This window comes from Podarcis liolepis (genome assembly GCF_965112155.1).
Source record: "Podarcis liolepis genome assembly, chromosome: 4".
In the NCBI taxonomy this organism is placed as follows: domain Eukaryota; kingdom Metazoa; phylum Chordata; class Lepidosauria; order Squamata; family Lacertidae; genus Podarcis; species Podarcis liolepis.
Genome location: NC_139558.1, coordinates 55,346,092 through 55,367,312, shown reverse-complemented (window position 1 = coordinate 55,367,312; position 21,221 = coordinate 55,346,092). Strand labels below are relative to the sequence as shown.

General features: G+C 42.2%; 1 protein-coding gene and 1 long non-coding RNA gene across 2 annotated transcripts in view; one reads left to right on the top strand and one right to left on the bottom strand.

Annotated features, from left to right (window-relative positions):
- Positions 1 to 9,141: 9,141 nt before the first annotated feature.
- LOC310705646 lies at positions 9,142 to 14,667 on the bottom strand. The gene is made up of 3 exons (XR_014525422.1): positions 14,573 to 14,667; positions 11,307 to 11,442; positions 9,142 to 9,952 (listed from the first exon to the last, which is right to left on the bottom strand). It is a non-coding gene; the product is annotated as an uncharacterized lncRNA (long non-coding RNA).
- Positions 13,804 to 21,221, top strand: part of HUNK (hormonally up-regulated Neu-associated kinase) — a 56,273-nt gene continuing 48,855 nt past the window's right edge. The window contains exon 1 of the mRNA XM_083500357.1: positions 13,804 to 14,647. Coding sequence (XP_083356483.1) covers positions 14,387 to 14,647 — 261 coding nt within the window. The 5' untranslated portion in view covers positions 13,804 to 14,386. The remainder of the gene's footprint in view (positions 14,648 to 21,221) is intronic.

The window sequence follows — 21,221 nt, the reverse complement described above, 5'->3', positions numbered from 1 at the left end:
TGCCAGAGGAAACGCGAATGGAGCCTCAGTGTTGCCCATTTCATCCCATAAAAGTCAATATTGGCTAGGGTGGGTTTTCGAAGCAAGCAGCAACCGCGGTTCCCCAGGTATCCTTGCAAGCATAAGAAGGCAACGCAGAGCAGGAGAAGAAGAGCCTTCAGAAATGTGTGCAGCAGCTGAGGGGAGTAGTCTTCCTACTGTGACATAGGAAGATGACGGGCTTCTGATAGATAAATGCCCCCATTTTCATTACTCAAACTTGGGAGGGTATAGCTGCAGTTGCATAGAACTAAACATATTGAGGTTTTACTGCCTTAAAAATGCAATGGGTTCAGAAGCGACGTGTCAGACTCTCATGCTTTGTTTCCATTAGTTGTCAGCAGAATGTAACAGGGAGCCTTTAATCAGAACACTCTTCCAGTCTGTTACTGAGGCAAGACAACGGTCCAGTACATCCACTGCCACACCTGCAGATGTAAAGGAAAGGTAGAGCTGTGTGCCACCAGCACACTGCTGACAGCAAACCTCAAAATTCTGCATGACCCCACCCAGTGGCTTCATATAGATATTAAACAACATGGGGGATAGAATTGAACCCTGAGGGACTCCACAACAAGGGACCCCATGGTGCCGAATAGCACTCCCCAAGCATCACCCGTTGAAGACAACCAACCAAGCAGGATTGGAACCACAGCAAAGCAGTTCTACCCACCCACAACTCGGATAGGCTTTCCAGGAAGAAACCATGGTAGAGGGTATCAAAAACCACTAATAGTATGAGAAACATTAACAGAGATAGAGTACCTCTGTACTACTACTGACAGGTCATAATAAAATAATAATAATAGGTATTATTATTTATACCCTGCCCATCTGGCTGGGTTTCCCCAGTCACTCTGGGAAGCTCCCAACAGAATTAAAAGCATAATAAAACATCAAACATTAAAAACCTCCCTAAACAGGGCTGCCTTCAGATGTCTTCTAAAAGTCAGATAGTTGTTAAATTCCTTGACATCTGATGGGAGGGCGTTCCACAGACAGGGGTGTAGGAAGGGGGGCAGTGGGGACGGACCTTCCCGGGTGCCCTCACTGAGGGGGTGACATTTGGTGCAGCACCCACCCACAACTCCCAAGCCTACCCCGAGCTGTCGAGGTAAGGGCTTGCTCTGCCGCCAGCTGCAAGGTGTGCTGAGTGGCTATCCTGCACCTGGGAGGGCACCCTCCGTGCCACGCCGCCCTCAGGAGCGCGCCCTTCCTGGGCAGCACGGGCATATGCTCCACTGCTGTCCACAGAGTGGGCAGCACTACCGAAAAGGCAACCAGGGCAGTTTCTGTGCCAAAAGCAGGCCCACATTAGTCTCCTCCACAAGTGTCTGGGGTGGAATCTAGATATATATAAAAAAATGCTGTGCAAATGCTTTTTTAAAAAAGCATTTTGAAAAATAAATTGAATTTCCCATAAACTCACCATCGCCATCTAGTGTCACATTTGTATAATGCACTTAAAACACACTTAAAATGTTATATTTGCTGCTGTATAGCTGAGTCACTATCTGATCAGCAACCACCTGCTTAAGAATCTTGCTCAAGAAGGGGACATTAGCAACTGGCAGGTAGTTGCTTAGGTTCTCAGAATGTAGGCATGGTTTTTTAAATGTTTTTTTTTCCTTTTTTATTATTAAAGAGTTTCTTGATTTACAGAAGTATGTGTAATGTCTCTCGTATTTTTTCCATGTAACATTTTTACAAATCAGTTTCATTTGTTGAGACATTAGGAAGAAAAGGGGTGGGGGGAGATGGGGGGGTCGGGTGGTGATATTTCTATTTTGCTTAATGTATGTAGGGTTTGGTGTCAGCATTGCTCATGCAGGTTCTCTGCTGTTCACTTGTGTTCCTTTGGTGGTGAGAGAGGTTGGGGTTGGCCTAGGATGTGGTTGTTTGTTTGTGATTGGCTGTGGTGATCTTTGTTTTCGTGTGTGAGTGGGGTGGGTGGGTGTTTTGGATCAGGTTAGCCGTATTGATTTGTATGCTGTTGGTGGATTATTGTCATTGTCTTGTTGGGCTGTGTATGTGATAAAGGGGAGCCATACCGGGGTAAAGGCGTCTTCTTCTGTTTGTCCCCGTGTCAGTTTCAGTTTGTTGGTTAATTTTTCTAGTAGGCTATTTCCCATACTATTTGTTACTATTGGTCCATGCTTACTCCCGACAGGTCTCTCCAGTGTCTGGTTATGGTGTTTCTGGCTGCTGAAAGTAGGTGGGTTATGAGTTCTTTGTGGTGTAAATGGGCATTGTTTTCTTGGAAGATGTTTAGTAGGGCCAATTCTGAGGTGATGTCTAATACTTGCTTAGTTATTTTACATATTTCTCGTATGGCTGTTGTCCAGAATAGTTGGATTTTGGGGCACTCCCGCCACGTGTGTAGGTATGTGCCTGTGGAGGTGCACCCTTCCAGCATTTTGGTGTATTTGGTTGGCAATGTAATATGCTATGCTGGGGATGGTTTCTTAAATGTTTAGTGCTTTGGCAATTGATGTGTGTAATTTATTCCCATTATCTTTTAGTTTTCCTCAGGTAACTTTCCTTTCCTTTTGTGCCTGGGTCCATGTCTGTAATCCTGTTAGCTCCAAAAGGCAGTTTATAAAGCTAGTAAAGCAGTCTGGTCTACAGTTCTGCAAGCACCTAGCGTAGAAGAGTAAGATTTCTATTACTGAATACACTTTATTCAGGTTGGAGATTCAAGCCTGGGAGAAGTAATTCCTCTGCTAATCTGCTAATTCTGAAATTTGCAAGCTATCAAAATAGAGACTGGAATAATTCTATAGAGATTTGCTACTTTTTGACATGATCTTGTGAGTGAGATGAATCAAACAAAAATACTGAGGGAAAACTAGCTGTGGTTCACTATGGTTGTCTCGGGATGAAATGATGTGGATAACCTATTAAACTGAGTTATTCCCATGAATTCATACTGTTGCACGCCTCCTCAATCTTCCAGGGGTCCCAGTCACTTAGGCAGGGTTCATGTTTCCTTCAGAATGTCGGACAGCGGAGGCTGTGGTGTCTTTAGGATATATGGTTTACTTACACACACACATATATATAATCTGAGCCTACGACAGAGGGGTTCACAGCATTACCACCCCAAGAGCGTCTTGCTTCTCTGAAGGAATCCACAGTCTTGGATTCCAACAGAAATTAGGTATAACCCTGTCTCTTAGCTGCCCAGCCTACAGCTAGCCGGCTTCTAGCTTTTCTACCACACATACACCTCAACCCTAGCCTTTGTCTCTCTAACTACCAGCGAGTTGAAGAGGGAGGCATTTGTCATCTGCTTAGATATTAACACTTGCTGGATCAAGGAATTTAAAGGGGGCTTAAGCATACAGCCTACCCCCACAACTCGTAACAATACACTAACTTGTAACAGTAAGTATATGAGGCGAAATGTTGGTTTAGGAATCAGCTCAGAATTGTTGTCGGCGGGTATAATCCTTTATACCCTTTACCAGCAAATATAGAAAGAAAATCTGTATTTGAAAACAGGAAGCTTACATTTGATAAACAGGCTCAGACTCGACTACTGTGAAGCATTTGGTTATGAAGACTGTGATACACACACAGGAATAATACTGCTACTTATTAACTCATAGATTTAAGGAAGTGGATACAAGAGGAAGAAGATGAGCAAAGAGGTTAATACATCTGAACATATTTGAATAGTGTTGCTCTGAAGACAACATACATATATATATATTTGATATATAGATCATTCTGTTAAATACTTATAAGTAATCTGAAAGGTTACTATTGAGTTGGATCAAAGTGATTAACAGTGCACTCCTATCTGTGTCTACTCAGAAGGAAGTTTCACTGAATTCAGTTAAGACATATTTTCAAGGAAATGCAGAAAAGATTGCAATCTTAATCCCTTATAACATCTTTTGTTTCCTTAACCACTTTTTTATTTCATTTTATTAATCACATTACGGATAATATTTTAGAAAATTTTGCATACATCTTATGCTATACTGATGTGCTTTTTATTGTTGTTTGAACAAAAGAATAGCAATGGCCAGCTTGCTAAATCAAATTAATGTACAGAAAATACATACTGAATTAATATTAATAAACACCACCAGATGGCGCTTATGTACACACTGACTAAATCCTCACCAAAGATGTTAACTTCTTTGTACAGATCCTCCTAGTGGACACTCACACCATAAAACATGTATCTACCATGCATGCTTGGAGGTGCAATCTAGATCTGAAATATTTGGTTGGCTCTTGCTGTTTTTGTGCAAGTGTGATCTAGTTTGTGATCTTTGCAATTCCAACCCCTGACACACACACACATACACTTTCAAAAGTCGCATAAGAATTGCAGTTTAAAACATCACAGGTTTCATGTTTGTGAAATAATTATCTGCCTTTCACCAAATGGTTACAGCATGGGTTATAAAAATAGTACTACGTACATTACAATCATAAAATAAAAACCAAAAAAAATTGCTTATCCCTACTCATATACTCAGTACAAGCAAATCATAATGTGGAATTCAGTATGGTTGCTTTGAGCAAAATAAATACTAGTCCCTTCCCCTTTTGGTGGGGGGGTGGGTTAGTAATCCAGGGATATTTCTCAAGTTGGAATGGGAATCATTTATGTTCCTTTGTCCTCTATTCATGAGAACTGTTCATGGCCATCAAATGTCCAGTCTCCTCTTCCAGGGGCAACCCAAGATTCATTAAAATGAAGGAGCTGTTGCTTGTCTAGCAAACCAAAATCAGTCTGCAGTCGAAATCAGATTCCTTATGCCCTTGGAAAGGTGCAAGGAATGTTAGGCCCTCCCGGTGTTGCTGAACTACCATTCCCATCAGAAACCAGCAAGCAAGACCAGCGCCCAAAGACTTTGGGAGCTGTAGTTTAGCAACATCTGGAGAACCAAAGGTTCACCACACCTCCCCTAGAGAATATAATCTAGAGTCTAGAAACTCCTATATGTATTTTCTAGGAAGTGATCTTGTAAAACAGCTAGCAAAAGTGATCTATGTCAGGGTGATATTTGCAGCTTTGCAGACAAAATATATTAAGTCAAGTGGAGGAATATCAGCAACTTGCTTGGGGGGGGGGGATTCAGTCTTCGCATCTTAATTTCAGCAGTCCTGTGCAAGCGAGTAAGAGATCTCTTCATACTTCAGTCAGCCTGTGCTTTTGGGAAACTGCACAGAAATCTCTCTCTTCCATAAATATACTTCGGTATATTTCATCCCCATAGTTACAGCAACACTTAGGTGACGAGTGGTGCCAGCACATTGTGCTCTTCCTTCTTCTGAAAGCTGAAGCAAATGCATCAAGCAGACAAATATTCTAATTCTGACTGTAACCAGGTACTGTACTGTGCCTTCATTTCTTAAATGAGCCTTGCCAAGCTGTGTTATAATAAGGTGACCTTGCATCCAGTTCTGCAGGCTTTGTCTCTTTTCCATCACTAGAGAGCTACATTTAGGCCTACTGTTTCTTGGAGGCTTGTGTAAAGTGCAGAGGGGCAGAAACAAGCAAGGCTTCCTGCCAGATTCCTGTCCAAAGTAATTGGCTTGACAAGACAGCTGCCAGAATCTGTCCTGGAGGTCAAGGGGAAAAGAGAATCAGGGTGCAGTCAACTGCATTGGCTGCTGCAAGAAAAGACAAGTGATGCAATGGTGGCTCAAAGCTGATGGTATAGAGCTGGAGCGGGGTGCTTGAGGACCTCCAGATGTTGCTGGACTCCAACTCCCATCAGCACCAGCCAGTATTGTCAATGTAGTCCAAAAACCTCTGGATGCCACAAGATTCTATTCCTACCCCAGCCATCATGTGCCTTCCTTCTGAGTATTTGTCTGTACAAGGACATTTCCAGACAACCTACCTATTGTACATTCATCCTTGCACTAAAAAATAAAAAATGGTGCAGTGGTTATAGAACATTGCCTTCATGCAGTAGTTATCCCACACTTCCTTTTTCTCATCACTTTGCTTAGTGCAAAAAAGTGTGCTTTGGGGAGGAAGTGAATTTGTTACACCATTGCAGTTCCATTCGTCTTTATCACAGTGGTAGCTGAACCTCTCGATTTTGGTTTCTCTTTGGTTCAGTTCAGTTCTCCACATCTTCACATCAATATGTGAATTATTTTTAAGTTCTCATGAAAAATTGTCAACGTTTTTAGTGCCAATTTTTCCTACTATATAGATTTTTACAAGCAACTTATCTTAACGTAATGCAAGTTTTCCCAAATACTCATTATTAGGAACACCTTCCCCTAATATGCACATTTTTATCCACATTTATCAGCTGGAGAACTACATCGTAAAATTCAGACAACTGTGAAACTCAAAGGAGAGCTGGGTTTCAGTTTGCATTTGGTTTCTAGAAGTGCAAATTAGGTTGGGTCACGTTAAAATGTGAACCACACTGAAGTTCTCCTTAATCCCTAATTTGTCACAACGTAGTCGCTTTCTTGGGGGTGGATTATGAAGGCGCCCTTTCTTGTGCAAAGGACATATTCCAGCATCTCCCCAAATGGGTGAGAGATCCATGCAAGAGTCTGGAAGTGACCTAAGACTGTTGTTGTTTTTAAAGTATATATGCTAAAACTCTAATCACGTACAGGATCACTGTGGTTTGTCTGATCCTCCCCCTGCCACAGCCTCCCTAGGAGCATTAAGAACAACAAAATTCCACGTGCATATACAAGGCTCCATTTTTACACCTGCACAAAAAGAGACATAACAGGAGTAAACAGTAGGTGTACAAGCATAGCAATATTGCTTGCTTGCTGCCTGTAGACAGGGGCATCATGGATGGGAGATGTGAGCTATAGCCCTAAATCTTTCTCATATTACAGTTTCCAAAGAAATAACTCCATTAGTCTTTTGCAGCAACAAAAACAAGAGTCTTGTGGCACCTTTAAGATAAACACATTTGGGAGGGCATAAATTATTACAGTATTTGTAATGGCATTACTTGTGAGCCCATTCCCTTGAGGAAAATTTGTAAAATCAAGAGAGTCTCAAAATATCTTTTTTTTTTTGGTCAACCCTTTTAAATATTTCAGATTTATAGTGTTTCACAAGTCGTACTATAGGCTTTGTTTCAAGCTCAGCATGGTAGTGTAGTATGACAGTACTTTGTTTTCAGTACTCACTGTATAGTTGCTAGGCAACTAACCAGTGGCAGCAATTTGCATGGCTCTTTGTTTGGATTTTAATATGCAGGCATTAGAGCAATCTGATGCCGGCAATATAACCAGTGACAAATAAGTTCCTTCTGCATGTCAACTTCTTCTTCCATGGTGTATGTGTGTACGTTTGTGTTTTAATTTGTTTGTGTGCAAGTTACCATATATATTACTGTAGTGTATTTTGTGTTATAGCTTATTTGTTCGGGATATATATACGTGTGTATATATATATATATATATGAATGACATAAGCACCTGTCACTAAATTTATATTTAAAACATAAAGGAAAATGATGATATGATAGGCAAGATATATTTAAAACATCTGCAAACCTTGTTTGCAATTCAAGTAAATTACAGGAACTGGTTTGTTCATAGATACAGAATAAGGAGAAATTAGTAGTTCAGAGAGAAAGAAATTGAATTGCAAGCTGCAATTATCATGTAAGGAAATCAGGTTTCTCAGTGATATGTAAAAATCATCCTATAATAATAATGAAATCTGTTTCCACTTCAGAGAAATATCTCTGTCTGTCTGAAAATCAAGGAGTCAGCAAAGAGCCAAGAGTGTAGACAAGGAGTAAACATTTTGTTGAAGTGGCAGCAGTCAGTGATGAATTAGCATCACTTTTGGCAATGCTTTGCTTTGCTTCAGACACGTTTGCAGACTCGTTGCTCCATAAACCACAGTGTGGCAGTCTTGGTAACTTGTGCTCAAAAGTTGAAGTGAAGGTGAATTGAGGGCTGTGATTAAAATAGCTCTCTCATGAAAGTGTGCATGCAGACCAAAATGGAAATTCAGAAGATAAGGATGAGTCTCTCGGCATGTGAAATGTCAACTGGCACTTCTGATTGGCAAAATAAAGGCACAAATACATGAATAACGGGGGAATTTCCTACCATAGAAAATGTTCAGCTATAATAATCAGCATGCGATGGGAAAATTCCAGAAGGGTAGCCATGTTAGGCTGTTGCAACAAAACCAACAAAAAGTATTAGGACATCTTCAAGACAGATTTATGGTGGCATTAGTTTTTGCAGACTAGAGCCCACTTCATCAGACACACAAAATCTTTGGGGCATCTGTAATTGCCCCAAACCCAATGTCCAATCATAGACACCCACTGAAGTTCAGACTGTCCTTATTCTTAGAGAGGGTGGGTCTAAGTCTGTCACATCCTATTTCCAGGTCGATTTTAAAGAGGAAACATTAAAAAAATCTACCCAGAAACAAATATTGTAAATATATATTTAAAACCATTGAGAATATATTCAAAACAACTTACAAGGGGGTCCAAGGGTTGTGCTCTGCCTCTGTTCCACCCACCCAGGGGTGCCAACTTGAATACAGTATTGGGGGAGGGCAAGTAAGCCCTGCCCTGCATAAATGAACTGCATCCTCCACATTCCACCCTCAACATCCCGATCTTTCCCTCATCTCTCTCTCCAAAATGGCTGCCTGATACACCCTTATACACTGAGAGGTCTGCCCCCTCACTGTGCTGTGAACCTGAGGGAGCAGGCAATGGAGGGGCCATTGGTCCAGACCCCATTAAACTCATGCAGGGTCCCTTGTGACATCCACTCCATCTTAGGAGCAGATATATAACAGGAAATATATCAAATGAACATGTATACAGTATAGCTAAATGAAGCAGTGCTCATCTGCACCTTAAGTTTGTTTTTATACTCTTTATTTCATAATCAGGCTTTATTTCAAAGTCTATTGATTCCTCCGTGCATTCAGAAGTCTTCACATTTGATAATAAAAACATGTTCTTCATAACTGAATCCCTTAGCAGTTAATCTCTGGTGTCTTCATTAGTGATGAGAATCGCACAGAGACCCAACTGCATCAAGTAAACTGTGATATGCCACATGATTATTGTTGAAACTCATTTGCAAGTCTCTCTGTATACAAAGGAAGACAGAAAAAATGAAGTTTCCAATTTTAGAGCTCCAGATTAAAACAATGGGAAAAGGTTGCATACGTTATTCATTTTGCTTAACTAACACAGTATCTTATACATCCTCTTCATTTAATACTAAATATTTCAGTTGGGTTGGTACTGTATATGCGTTAAGAATTTTATCAGAGAACGTGTAAAAAAAAAAAGCACTTAAGTTGCAATTCAACCCTAAATATAATGACTAGGGAGTAAATCCCACTGAGCTCAGGATTTAATGCTGCATAAACATGCACAGGATGGTGCCACAGGGCTGCACTCCTATACACTTACGTGATAATAAGTCCCAACAGCTTAGAGAGTATGCCCTGAGAGCAAGGGCCAGTTTGTTTTCTCCCCTCTGAAAGTTGGCCTAAATTTGCACCTATACATATTAATGAGCATATGCAAATTTTATGCCTCCGCATCTTCTAAGTACCCAACAATGCCCTTTTGCCTGGATCTGTTTCATCACGTATCTGAGTTCAAACACCATGTCATTGCAAAATAAATGGCATCCTAATGTACTTAGCTTGTTTCTGCTTGCAAGGTAGGCTGTGTATTTACTCAGACTCCAGTGCTCTCCTACTGCTGGTGTTTGAACCTCAGTACACAGTAAGTTAGCCACAATTCATCTTTACTCTGTTGTTTCTTTATTATGTGCTTTTCCTCAAAACAGCTTCCAAACCATTTGAAACCATAAGCCATAGTTAAGGCAAGGTGTTTACATTTTAGGCATCCATTGTGCATGCGTAGATGACTGCTGCATTGAGTAGGAATTGGGGCTGTGGGCGCAAGAAAACAAGCCAGGTAGTGATATGCACAGCAATGTAAAAGGCAACATTTACTCTATACTAAAAACCTGTGGTCATTTGGGGATGGGGGAGTGCTGCATTAATTTTGTATGGGAAATTCTGCTTTTATCGCTCCTATGCCCTTCATATCTTTGGCTTTACTTGCATGCTTGGGTCTCTAATCAACAGCCCCTCGCACATACACAGCTATAATAATGGTACTGGGTGCAATTAAAAAATACATATCAAATTTAGTACCCCTCTTTTTGCCAGCATTCATGCATTCACTCTTCCTACCACATTTATTAAGGGTGTCAAAATGTTATATTTATCACCAGTTTCTAAGGTGATTTCCAGCGGCTGAATCGCTGCTGTAATTCAGCTGCAAAGAGGCATACAGTAAGGCTGTCCTGCCTTCTTTGCTTTTTCATTTTAACTATAGAACTCCTGGGGTGTGTGTTGAGTCAAAATCTAGAAATTTAAGGGCTAGAGATTAACAGACTAAATCATACACTCTGGGTTTACATCAAGGATACTTTAATATACGGTATTTGTGTGAACTGTGTTTCCCAAAGTGAATTACCTAATTAATGGGGTAATCCTATGACAATATCTACCAGGATGAGCAATCAGGATACAGTGGATCTCTGGATCAACTGGCTGATTCCTGGCTCAGAGGGCATTAAGTCCCCAACCTCATCTCAGCTGAAAATACGCCAACATAACTTGCTCATCCCAGCTTAGCCTGCTGAGCTGAGCCCAATGTAAGTCCCCCAAAAGGGGCATTCTGGAGGTGTGGCAGGAATGGGACCACAGAAAGGGGACTTAGGTTGGATCCCAAGGTTATCCAGCTTGGTCATCAACCTGATAACATAACCATTTTAAAGGCTTGTTTGCCCTCTTTCCAGTGACTGATTTAGGCGAGAGTGACTGCTTCGGTTGCACTGGATGCGGAGCTTCAGGGGAACTGTAACTATGATGTAGAATGGAAGGGGAACACCAAATTTTGGCATTGCACTAGGCACTGCTAAAGTTTGAGACCCCAAGGTCGGCCACTGCTTTGCCAGATTTGGAGAGAGCAGAAGCACCCTTACTGAATGGGTTTTGGATCTGGTGTAACTTTATCTCGGCTTAATTTACACTGGCTTGCTTTATGCCAGCTTCTTCTGCATTGGGTTGCTCCCAAAATCAGTTTGGCCACCTCTTTGGGTACGCATACAAACACTATATTCTTAAAGACATCAGCCTTGTGTAGTCTTTTTGAATTAATACAAATGGAAGCAGTGGCCACAGATTTAGAGTTAGAAATTTTAACTATTAATATAGTGTGTGTATGAATACTTACCAAAGTCAACATTCTCCCCCATCTGATATACTTTTGAATCTGCCTGTTTCGGTGCCACTGATCTGTTTCATGAAAATGGTCCGATGGGCTTTTTTCACTTTCCTTTGGAATACAGAAGGGCTCCATTTTTCATTAGCTGCGAAATGTTTTTTTTAAATTTCCCAAATCTTCAAGACAATCATACCGCACTTATATTTTCTAAAAATTTTATGGCAAATAACTGAACCCCATGAATGCTATGCTAGAGAACAAAAATGCTGATACCATTACATGTTTATCCTCAGACAACTCTGTCTACAATCCTAGTTTGGGACTAGGCAGGCAATTGACTTTTGATCCCTATTCTCACAACACACTCAACACCCTGCGGAAATCCCAGTTTTCAAAATAACTGGAAAACACTTCCTTTAATGTTCTAGGGTTGAAGTTAACATATTACCCTTGGATCAATGAATACGCCCAGATGATGTCTTTCTTTGATGTAACAGCTATGCTAAATAAATTGGCCACAATAAAAACATGAAGCAAATAAAACACCTGTTTATCTATTTTTATTACTGTCTTGTGATGTACTCTTAAGCTCTCACTCTGTTTATGGATCTGGAACTAGCCCTATGGATCCCTGTAAAGGTTGGCAATGAACAAATTATAACCAATGTGAAACAGATCTAAGTGTACTATATGAGGCTTGGGATAAAGAACGCAAGAACACAAGGCAGATGGAAAGTAGTGCTTCAGTCTATTGAATCTTCAGGGGGGCAATATCAACTGAAAAACCTGCGCATAGCAGGGAGAGAAATGAACCAGATTTGTGGAGAAGGTACCCTATGGAGGGAATAAGCCTTTTCTGGGGTTCATAGGCATATAAACTTCATTCAGGCTACTGTGTTGTGCTGAATATGGAAACAGGTAATGAGAACCATATTCAGCCTTGGGGTAAGATGTAGGGTGATTGGCTTATTAAAATCCCATAATTAAAAGTCTTAGTGATAGTACTATTAGCGTATGCAAAGTTTTGCAGTATCAGCACACAAGTTAAGGTTACGTTACCGTAAGACCTACCATTAGACTACGTTGGGGAAACAAAATTAGATTCTTATATAGCCCAATCCTACGGGTGTTTATTCAGAAATAAATCACACTGAGTTCAGAGGGATTAATTCCCGTAAACAAAAGCATATGATTTCAGCTTTTTTCCTGTATACTTCTATATAAAAAGCTTTTCTAAACTATGGAATTAGTAATTTCAGCAAGTGATCAGGGTAATTGTCACATGGAGTGTATTGCAATTAAAACATTTGCAGAAAGGATTAGGGCTATTGATGCCAGCAATTCCCTTTTTCCTCGAAATGCACTCTGATGGAGATGGCAGGTAGCAGATCTGGGGGTACCATTAAAGGACAGCAAATTGTCAATTAATTATAAATGGCATCCAAAGCTCCGCAAGTAGAAGTCCAGTAGTGAAAGGGGGACCTGCCTGCCTTTCCTATCACTGCAGCCTCCTGCATCTCCCCTCAAAAAGGCACCTGAGGATTGGCAGACTCTCTAAAGGCCTAGGATGTGATTTGTGCACATGGAGGGGATGATTGGTGATCTATACTTCCCCCGGGGTGGGGGGGATTGATATTATTTATGAGTTTGTCTCACACAAGCAATAGTTGTGACTTTTCCCAACTATTCATAGCCCCTGTATGTAGTTATATTTACTCAAGTTGTATTGTGGAAGTGTGGAGCGTTTTAAGATAGCAGTTAGAATGAAGGATGTAATGCTTCCTAAAGCTGAGGTTGGGAATTGTTAAAAGCAAGAGGGCTGAGAACATGAAATGGAGGCTGCAGCTCTAAATAAAAATAATGTTTAATATAAGGCGGGGCTTTCCTTTGCTTTAAGCTGCCAAGGTAACTGCATTTTCAGCCTCAATTTCTTACAACAGAAAGGGGAGGTGGGGAGCGCTTATGCTTTTATTGCCAGGGCTGTCACGATCTGAGCTCTGGAGCACATGTCACCCGCAAAGAAGTGAAAGCAAAGTGAAGTGCTTTCAAGCACAAAAGGGGCACAAAGCAACACAAGAAAAATATTATCGGGGAAGGAATAAAAGAGATCTTGAGAAAAATAAACCAGGCTTTGCTCCGAAAGGAGTCACGCAGAGCGCCTGTCACGGCTTGACTGCCCTAATTATAGAGAGAAATGCAGCATCTTCGTGAATTGAAGGCGTAAATAACTCGCTGGCAAGGGGGCTCCTCGATGCGATTTGGCTTCAGGGTTGAATCTGTATTACACCAAAAACACGGGGGGGGGGCAGGGGGAGCTGCCCGAATTTCTAAAGGACCACGACTGCTGTCGAGTTTTCATTGCATCTGTTCTCAGCAGAGGGATCGGATTAAATTACTGCCAATTTAGCCTGAATGAAACGTTTCTCTCCTCCTCCCCCCCCCCGCCTCCCCAGACCCCTCCCCGCAAGAGGAGAAGAGAGCCTCAAGCAGCAGCACCAGGAGAAAGAGGCAGCCAGGCGCGGTACGAGAGGGAGGGGAAAAGTGATCGACAGATCCAATGAGGGGAAGGCAGCCAACGGGCTTCCACGGAGACTGGAGACAATTGATCTGCGGGAGCTGGCTCAGGCTCCCTCTTCAACGTGAGGCGTGCACAGCCTCAGCCTCGCAGATCGCCGGAGCTGGCTGCAAAGCTGCGCGGCTATGGTCCGGAGCCAGTTCCTCGTGGCGGCCGAATCGCGCTAGATCTCCACGAAGCCGGGCAGACCCCGTCGGCGAAGCGGGTTTCTTTTCTGTTATTTTGCTTTTTTCATTGCTTGCTTGTTTTGCTCTTTGCTTGACATTTCCCTGAGAGGCAAAGTGCGCCTCAGCAGCCAGCCAGCCAGCCAGCCGCCGTCGGGTCCCCACGTGCACACGCGAGTGCCGATCACATTGGCAGACTGGTGCTGCAGACTTGAATTTGGGGAGTAGCGGGAGCAGAAGCTAAAGAAAGAAAGAAGCGAGTTTCTCAGAAGCCCTTTGGCGCAGCAAGGGTTGCAAAGGCATTGATTGCACCGAGTTGCGGCGGCGGCGGCGGCAGCAGCAGCAGCAGGATGCCGGCGGCTGCTGGCGACGGGCTCCTGAGCGAGCCCCCCGCGGCGAGCTTCGGCGACGGCGGCGACGAGCCCACGACGCCCCCCCTCAGCCCCGAGGGGACGTTCCTGGCCGCCTGGGTCAACGCGGCCGCGTCCCGGGAGCGGCTCCGCGAGTTCCAGCACACCAAGCGCGTGGGCAATTACCTGATCGGAAGGAAGTTGGGCGAGGGGTCCTTCGCCAAAGTGCGGGAAGGACTGCACGTCGTGACCGGAGAAAAGGTACTTGGCTCTCGCCCCGCGCTCGAGGGGGGAGCAGCCTTTTGTTTTCCCGCCATATGAACCGAGTCAGGCTTTGTTGCCCCTGAGGTGGCCCCACGTGAGGCGACCTCGCCGCCTATTCCGCTGCCCGGACTGCTTCGGGCAGTTGCCTGCTTATCGCCGCTTTGTCCCGCCACCGTCCCAGCCTACCCCCCCGCGGCCGAAATTTGGTTGAATGTCCGGTCAGGCGGTTCCCTCTTCCCCGACAGTCCCTCGCCGGTTCGCTCTGTCCATTCGCGCGCCGCGTCCCCCAAATTCCCGTCAGCGAGTCGCCCCCCAGGGGCCGCTGTTCGCTACTTTCCCGCTCGCCCAGACGCTTCTCCCTCCGGTTCTCTTCCTATCCTTTGTAATAAGGATGGACGAGAGCTCTAGCGCTGGCTTTTTTGCTTAAATGGGCAAGCGCCCCCCGCGCTTTCCGTGCGTGGGATTCTTCCTCTGGCAAGGGGTAATAATAACAATAACCAACAAACAAAACACATAGCAGGAGGGGTATTCCAGTGTTGAGGTGCACCAAGAGAAGAGAGCCACCAAAGACATAAAATGTGAGGCGGCCGAATGCAGCAATGCCTTGTGGCACTTAAAAAAATATGACAGCACAATCCTATGCCTGTGTGCAATGGTTGTTGTATTGTGCTCCACTGAACATACAGTAATGGGATTAATCACTGTATATAAGCATGCATAGGATTGTGCTTTTTAATGTGACATGTAAGCTGCCTTAAGAACCAAAGAGGAACTCTGCTGAATCAGGCCAAAGGCTCAACTAGCCCAATATTCTGCCAACCTAGCAGTTCAAAAGCACACCAGTGCAAGTAGATAAATAGGTACTGCTGCTGCAGGAAGGTAAACAGCTTTTCCGTGTGTTCTGTTACTCAGAACGGTGTTCCGTTGTGCCAGAAGCGGTTTAGTCATGCTGGCCACATGACCCAGAAAGCAGTCTGCGGACAAACGCCGTCTCCCTCGGCCTGAAGCGAGATGAGCACCGCACCCCATAGTCCCTTTGACTGGACTTAACCATCCAGGGGTCCTTTACCTTTTACCTTCTGTTTTTATTACAGTGTAGAGGCTGTTGGTCCAATAGAGACTATGCCACACACACAAAAACACAGAAGTTGTGTGGCCATAGCAAAGTACACAGTAATCAGTAGTTGCCCAGGCTTTTGCAGTAGATATGTTATGCATTTTCCAATTAGTAAAAATAAAGCATTTAATGCTGCGAAGATGCAATAACACTACAACAGACGCTCAATACAAACTGTGTCTGGATTTGACATAACGAATGGGTGACAACCGCACCTAGAAAGGTTCTTGCTTTTGGCATTATTCAGTGTGTGCTCATAATAGTATATGACACAAATGACCATGCTTAATTAAACCACGTACACTTAAATGGTAGTGTAAGGGAAATACAGTGGTACCTCGCAAGACGAATGCCTCGCAAGACAAAAAACTCGCTAGACGAAAGGGTTTTTTGTTTTTTGAGCTGCTTTGCAAGACGATTTTCCCTATGGGCTTGCTTTGCAAGACGGAAACGTCTTGCAAGTTTGTTTCCTTTTTCTTAACACCGTTAATACAGTTGCGACTTGACTTCGAGGAGCGGTGTGGTAGCCTTTTTTGAGGTTTTTAAAGACTTTGGTGATTTTTGAAGCTTTTCCAAAACTTTCCTGACACCGTGCTTCGCAAGACGGAAAAAAATCGCAAAACTCGCGGAACGAATTAATTTCGTCTTGCAAGGCACCACTGTAAATAGGGCCATTCCAGGACAACTCCAAAATGTGATTTGAAGATGACAACTCCAGAATATTTTGGAAACTCTTACCAAACAGGTATGTGGGTTAATGCTTGAGAGCGACGCTGGACTCTTGGGTAATTGTGGTGTGTGACCCAGTGATCCAGATATCTTGTATGGCTAAACTTCAGAAGTGTTTCTGGTTAGATGACTATGGGCTGTCTCTGAAGATCCAAATAGCATATAACAGCCACCAGGATGCTTTTGGGAGTCAAGCGCTTTGATCATGTACACCTATTCCCTGCCAGTTGCATTGGCTGTCTACTCATATTCAAGCTCAGTTTAATGTTATGTTCTTAACCTTTAAATGGTTTGGGACCAATTAATTTGAAGTACCATTTTTACCTACCCAGGTGTTGGGGCTGACAGTAGAGGCCCTGTTCTGTTGCTTTCCCTTAATGAGCTATCTTGCTGGTGGGTATCAGGGACAAACCTTTTCCAGCACTGACTCCTCAGCTGTAGTTTCTTCCTCCATGAAGTGCATATGACCCCCTCTTTGATTTCCTTTCAGACATCATCCTCAGCTTCTCATCATCCTTTTAGTGAAGCTCACTTGATCGTTTAGCTCTTGCTGTTTGTTTTAAATTTTATTGATTTTCAGTATTTTAATTTTCATAAGAAATATGAATTTCCTTATGCATTGTGGTAATGCACCATTTGAATGGGGTCTCTAAAAAGTATATAAACTAAATAAATATGCTTCAGGTTATTAAATATGCTTAAGGTCACAGTTCACATTACCTGGAAGTAAGCCACATTGAACCAAGTAAATCCTTGTAGGATCAGTCTTTGTAATCAACACATATTATTTTAGTTTTAAAAAAAGTTTCTTTACAGTCTACCTCATTTTTTGTCATTTGAAGGTTCTTTTTTTTACTAAACAGATGCCAATACAATAAGACATGTTGTTTCTTTTGTACATGCAGTCTGGTCCTGTACATGTTTACTCAAAACTAAATCTCACTGAGCTTAATGGAGCTTTCCCCCAAGCAAACATGCAGAGAATTATCAGGTTCAGGTAACGAGTTGTTATTTCATATCTGCTTCATAGTGTCATCTGGTGCTGTGTTCCTAAAACGTTGGGTCATGCCCTTGTTATCAGGAGAGTTGTAAAAGCAGAGGTTAAAGCAATCTCTTGGGGACAGCAAGAGAAAATAGATATAGAGGTGTTGCTAGAAGAACATCAAGCTTAGATGTTGTTGTGGCAGAAATATTTAACTAGTAGATCCATTTATCAACTAACATATTTATGTCAATCAGAAAGGTGCTCTTGATTTATCAAGCAGATGATTTTTTTAAAAAAAAGTAAAAACTTTATTTTTAATATTTATACTACCTACATACTGCAAGCATTCCCTTCATTCTGAGGAGGCAGAATGCATTTTGTAAGATTAAGATTATACCCACTGCATCATCTAAAAACAAAAGTATTTCCCCTATTTTTCATATGCAAACTACTTTAATTTAATCAATCAAACAAACAATTAATTGACTAGGTTTCATACCACTAATTAAACAAGATTTATTTGGGCAACAGTTCTATTGGCTGACAACAGGGAGCTGGACTAGGACTGAATAATTTAAGGCTCATGAGAGCTCATATATGATTCTAGAGTAGGCACTTTACTACCTCTGTTTTTCTCTTGCCTTCTCGCCTAAGTGAATCTGCCTTATCAGTCCACTTATCCCAGGACTACACACACACATAGTTCTGAATTTACAACATGCTTTAAAGAAAGCAAGACTTCTTTATGCTTCCATTCATCTAAGACTGGACTTCATCTTCAGTAATACAGACAGAAGACATCAGGGCTCATAAGAGATAAGACATACACAGGAATGGCAGTGCTGTACTCTTCCTGGATAAGCAAATTTTTAGACTATTTAAGAGTATATGCTGCAGAATCTTCCTAATCCGTAGCCTTCTTTATGTGTTACTCGCATGATGGGGTTTCCATGTAATCAAGGGAGAGTTGGTCTGTGATGTTCCCCAAGATTGAATTGTTTTCTCTGCCCCTGGTGTGCACCTATGCAGACATCCATGGGTAATACCTAGATGTCAAGGCAGGGTAAACCTCAAAGATGAGAGCTGTGGCATGGTTCTGCTACCCCTTGACTGCATAGAGACCCCTTTGCATGAGTAGGGCATTATGAACTAGGGTCTAGGTTTGTCACTTTTTCCTGACAGGCTCCCTATATTTCTGCCTGTCATGCAGCAGATAAAACAGGTTCTGTTTCCCCCAGCCTGGAGATGTAGTGATGGGGAACTGCTGAATTATGTTGCTATACAGCTGTTAAAAGCACCCACATTCCAACTGTCTTTTTCCAGCAGCCGCACTCAAACTGTCACTCACTCTTAGCTCCGCCCAGCATTCCATTCCACTCCCTTACTGTCAATAATTCTTCCATTCAAGCTTCCTGTCACATTGGACTTATCAAAAGCTAAGAGCTGTATACAGAGTGGCAAAGAGCTTTTTATGTCAGGGGACTCAACTCTGAAGAAATCTATGTCTCTTTCATAAATGTGGCACTGATTAATGAGTTGCAGTTCACATTGGGGCATTGTGCAGATCCACTCGTCAAAGTGACTGTCAAATCAAAGTTTTATGTAGGACTGCTTCTGAAAACAGTTCAGAAACTTTGGCTGGTGCAGAATTCGGTGGCCAAGTTGCTCACCGGAGGAACAATGCAGAGTGCTGGTTTGACCAATTAAGCCTTAAACAGCTCAGGACCGCAATACCTCAAGGACCTCTTCTCTCCATATGAACCTACCTGGACCCTGACATCATTTTCTGACGCCCTTCTTCGTGTGCCTCCTCCACATGAGAGGTCCAGAGGGTGGCAGCAGAAGAATGGACCTTTGTGGAATACTCCGGCAGGGAGGTTCAACTGGTGCCTTCATTAAAAACCTTTAGGCGGCAGGCAAAAATGTTCCTCTTCAACCAGGCTTTTGGCTGATTAACATCCAATATCCTTTTTACATGTGTTTGGGGAAGGGGTTATTGGTTTGAAATAAGCACAACAAAATTTATCTAAGCCATTTTTTTTGTTACTGCCAGTGTTTTTTTATGGGGGGGGAAGCAGGGGGTATGTATACCCCTAAACATTTTAGGGGTCTAAGTTTGGCCTCATTGAGGGGCAGTATTTCAATATGAGTAGGAAAATGAGAGTACCCCTACACATTTTTATATAAAAAAGCACTGGTTATAGCTATAGGTTTTGTCTTTTGTATTCTATTTAAGACAACTCTTTTATACCACTTTCATGTTGTCAGACTATGGTTTCCTTACCCAATATGAATATAGAGAAGATTGAGGCAGTTAAACATATATTAGCTGAAAACAAGTGAGGCAAGCTATTTTTACAGTGGTATTATAATAAAGTAATGTAAACTTTTAATATTGCAAATAACATAATTAGCTTTAGGTGGGTTTCATGAGTGCATACGCTCTCTCTTTAAGAAAAGCGATAGCAACTCCGCACGTTTCCATGGCATTAGTTGCAAAGCTGGGTTAAATAATACAAGGAGCCCAAACAGAAAATTCTCTCCTACCAGAGCTGTGCCATCTGTGTTTCTGACAAGACTGTACAAATGAAATAATGCTTGTAGCAGACTCCTGAATCTTTCATAGCCAAGAGTAATCCAGGACTAGCTTCCTCTGCTAATAGACAAAACCCCTGCTGGAATGTAATGGTCTGTACAATGCAGGAACCCCATGTGTCAAGCCTTATATAAGTCCTCTGATGCGTGTCTATGGATCTGGGAGGGTTCAGTAGCTATTCCTTCTAGTCAGCCAGCCTACAACTGGGATACAGTCTCAGAGAGATTAAAATTCATGCCCAGCTTAAGCAAACATACATTAACAGTTTTATGTTTACCCAGCCCCCCTGAGACCTCCAGGTATAGAGCGGTATATAAATTAATAAATTAATAAAAAACTAACTTGGATCAATTTAGCTGCAAAACTCTCTGCTACGATAAATAGCCATTGTGGTATATATTTATTTCTGGAAGTATTTAAAATCCAAACTTTTATACAAGTATATCAATTAATTAAGAGCCTGAGGTTCAAATTCCCACTCAGCCATAAAGTTTGTTGACTCTGTGCCTGTCATTTTCTTACAACCTAACCCTCTCGAAGGTTTATTGTGTGAATGAAAGGGATAATAACTATGCCACTATGGGCTCCTTGTGAATGTTGGTACATACTTGAATTAGAAGACTGTGTTATCCACCTCGAGCTTCTGATGAAAAAACTGAAAACCTATTGAACATCTCAATGCTGCACAACAGAATTAGTAGAGCCTGCTTGGTGTTTGGATGATTGGTTCCTGAGGCTAAATAATGCTTGAGTAGCTCATAGGTTGAAACCAAGGATAACTCTTGCCATCACATAGTTTGCCTTGATTTCAGCCCACTAAGAAATCTGTTTATCCATTTCATTAATGGTACTGCAGTGCTTTAAAAGCTTCATTCTTCACTTCTTCCTTTTTTTGCATGAAATCAGTTTTGAATTACAGTACCTGGTAGTCAGTGTGAAACAGCTGCTAAAGATAAGACTTCCACAGGTTGTTGTGCAACAAAAATAGAGTGACTAATAGTAGAAGTGGTCTTATTTATAGAAAGCTCTGTTTTTAGACTATATTTCTAAAGCAAACAGCTGCTACTCTGTGTATTTTAGAACCTTGGAAATGCAGGGGTGGCTTGTGTGGGAAGAACAAGCACTCCACAGAAAGCTAGAAATT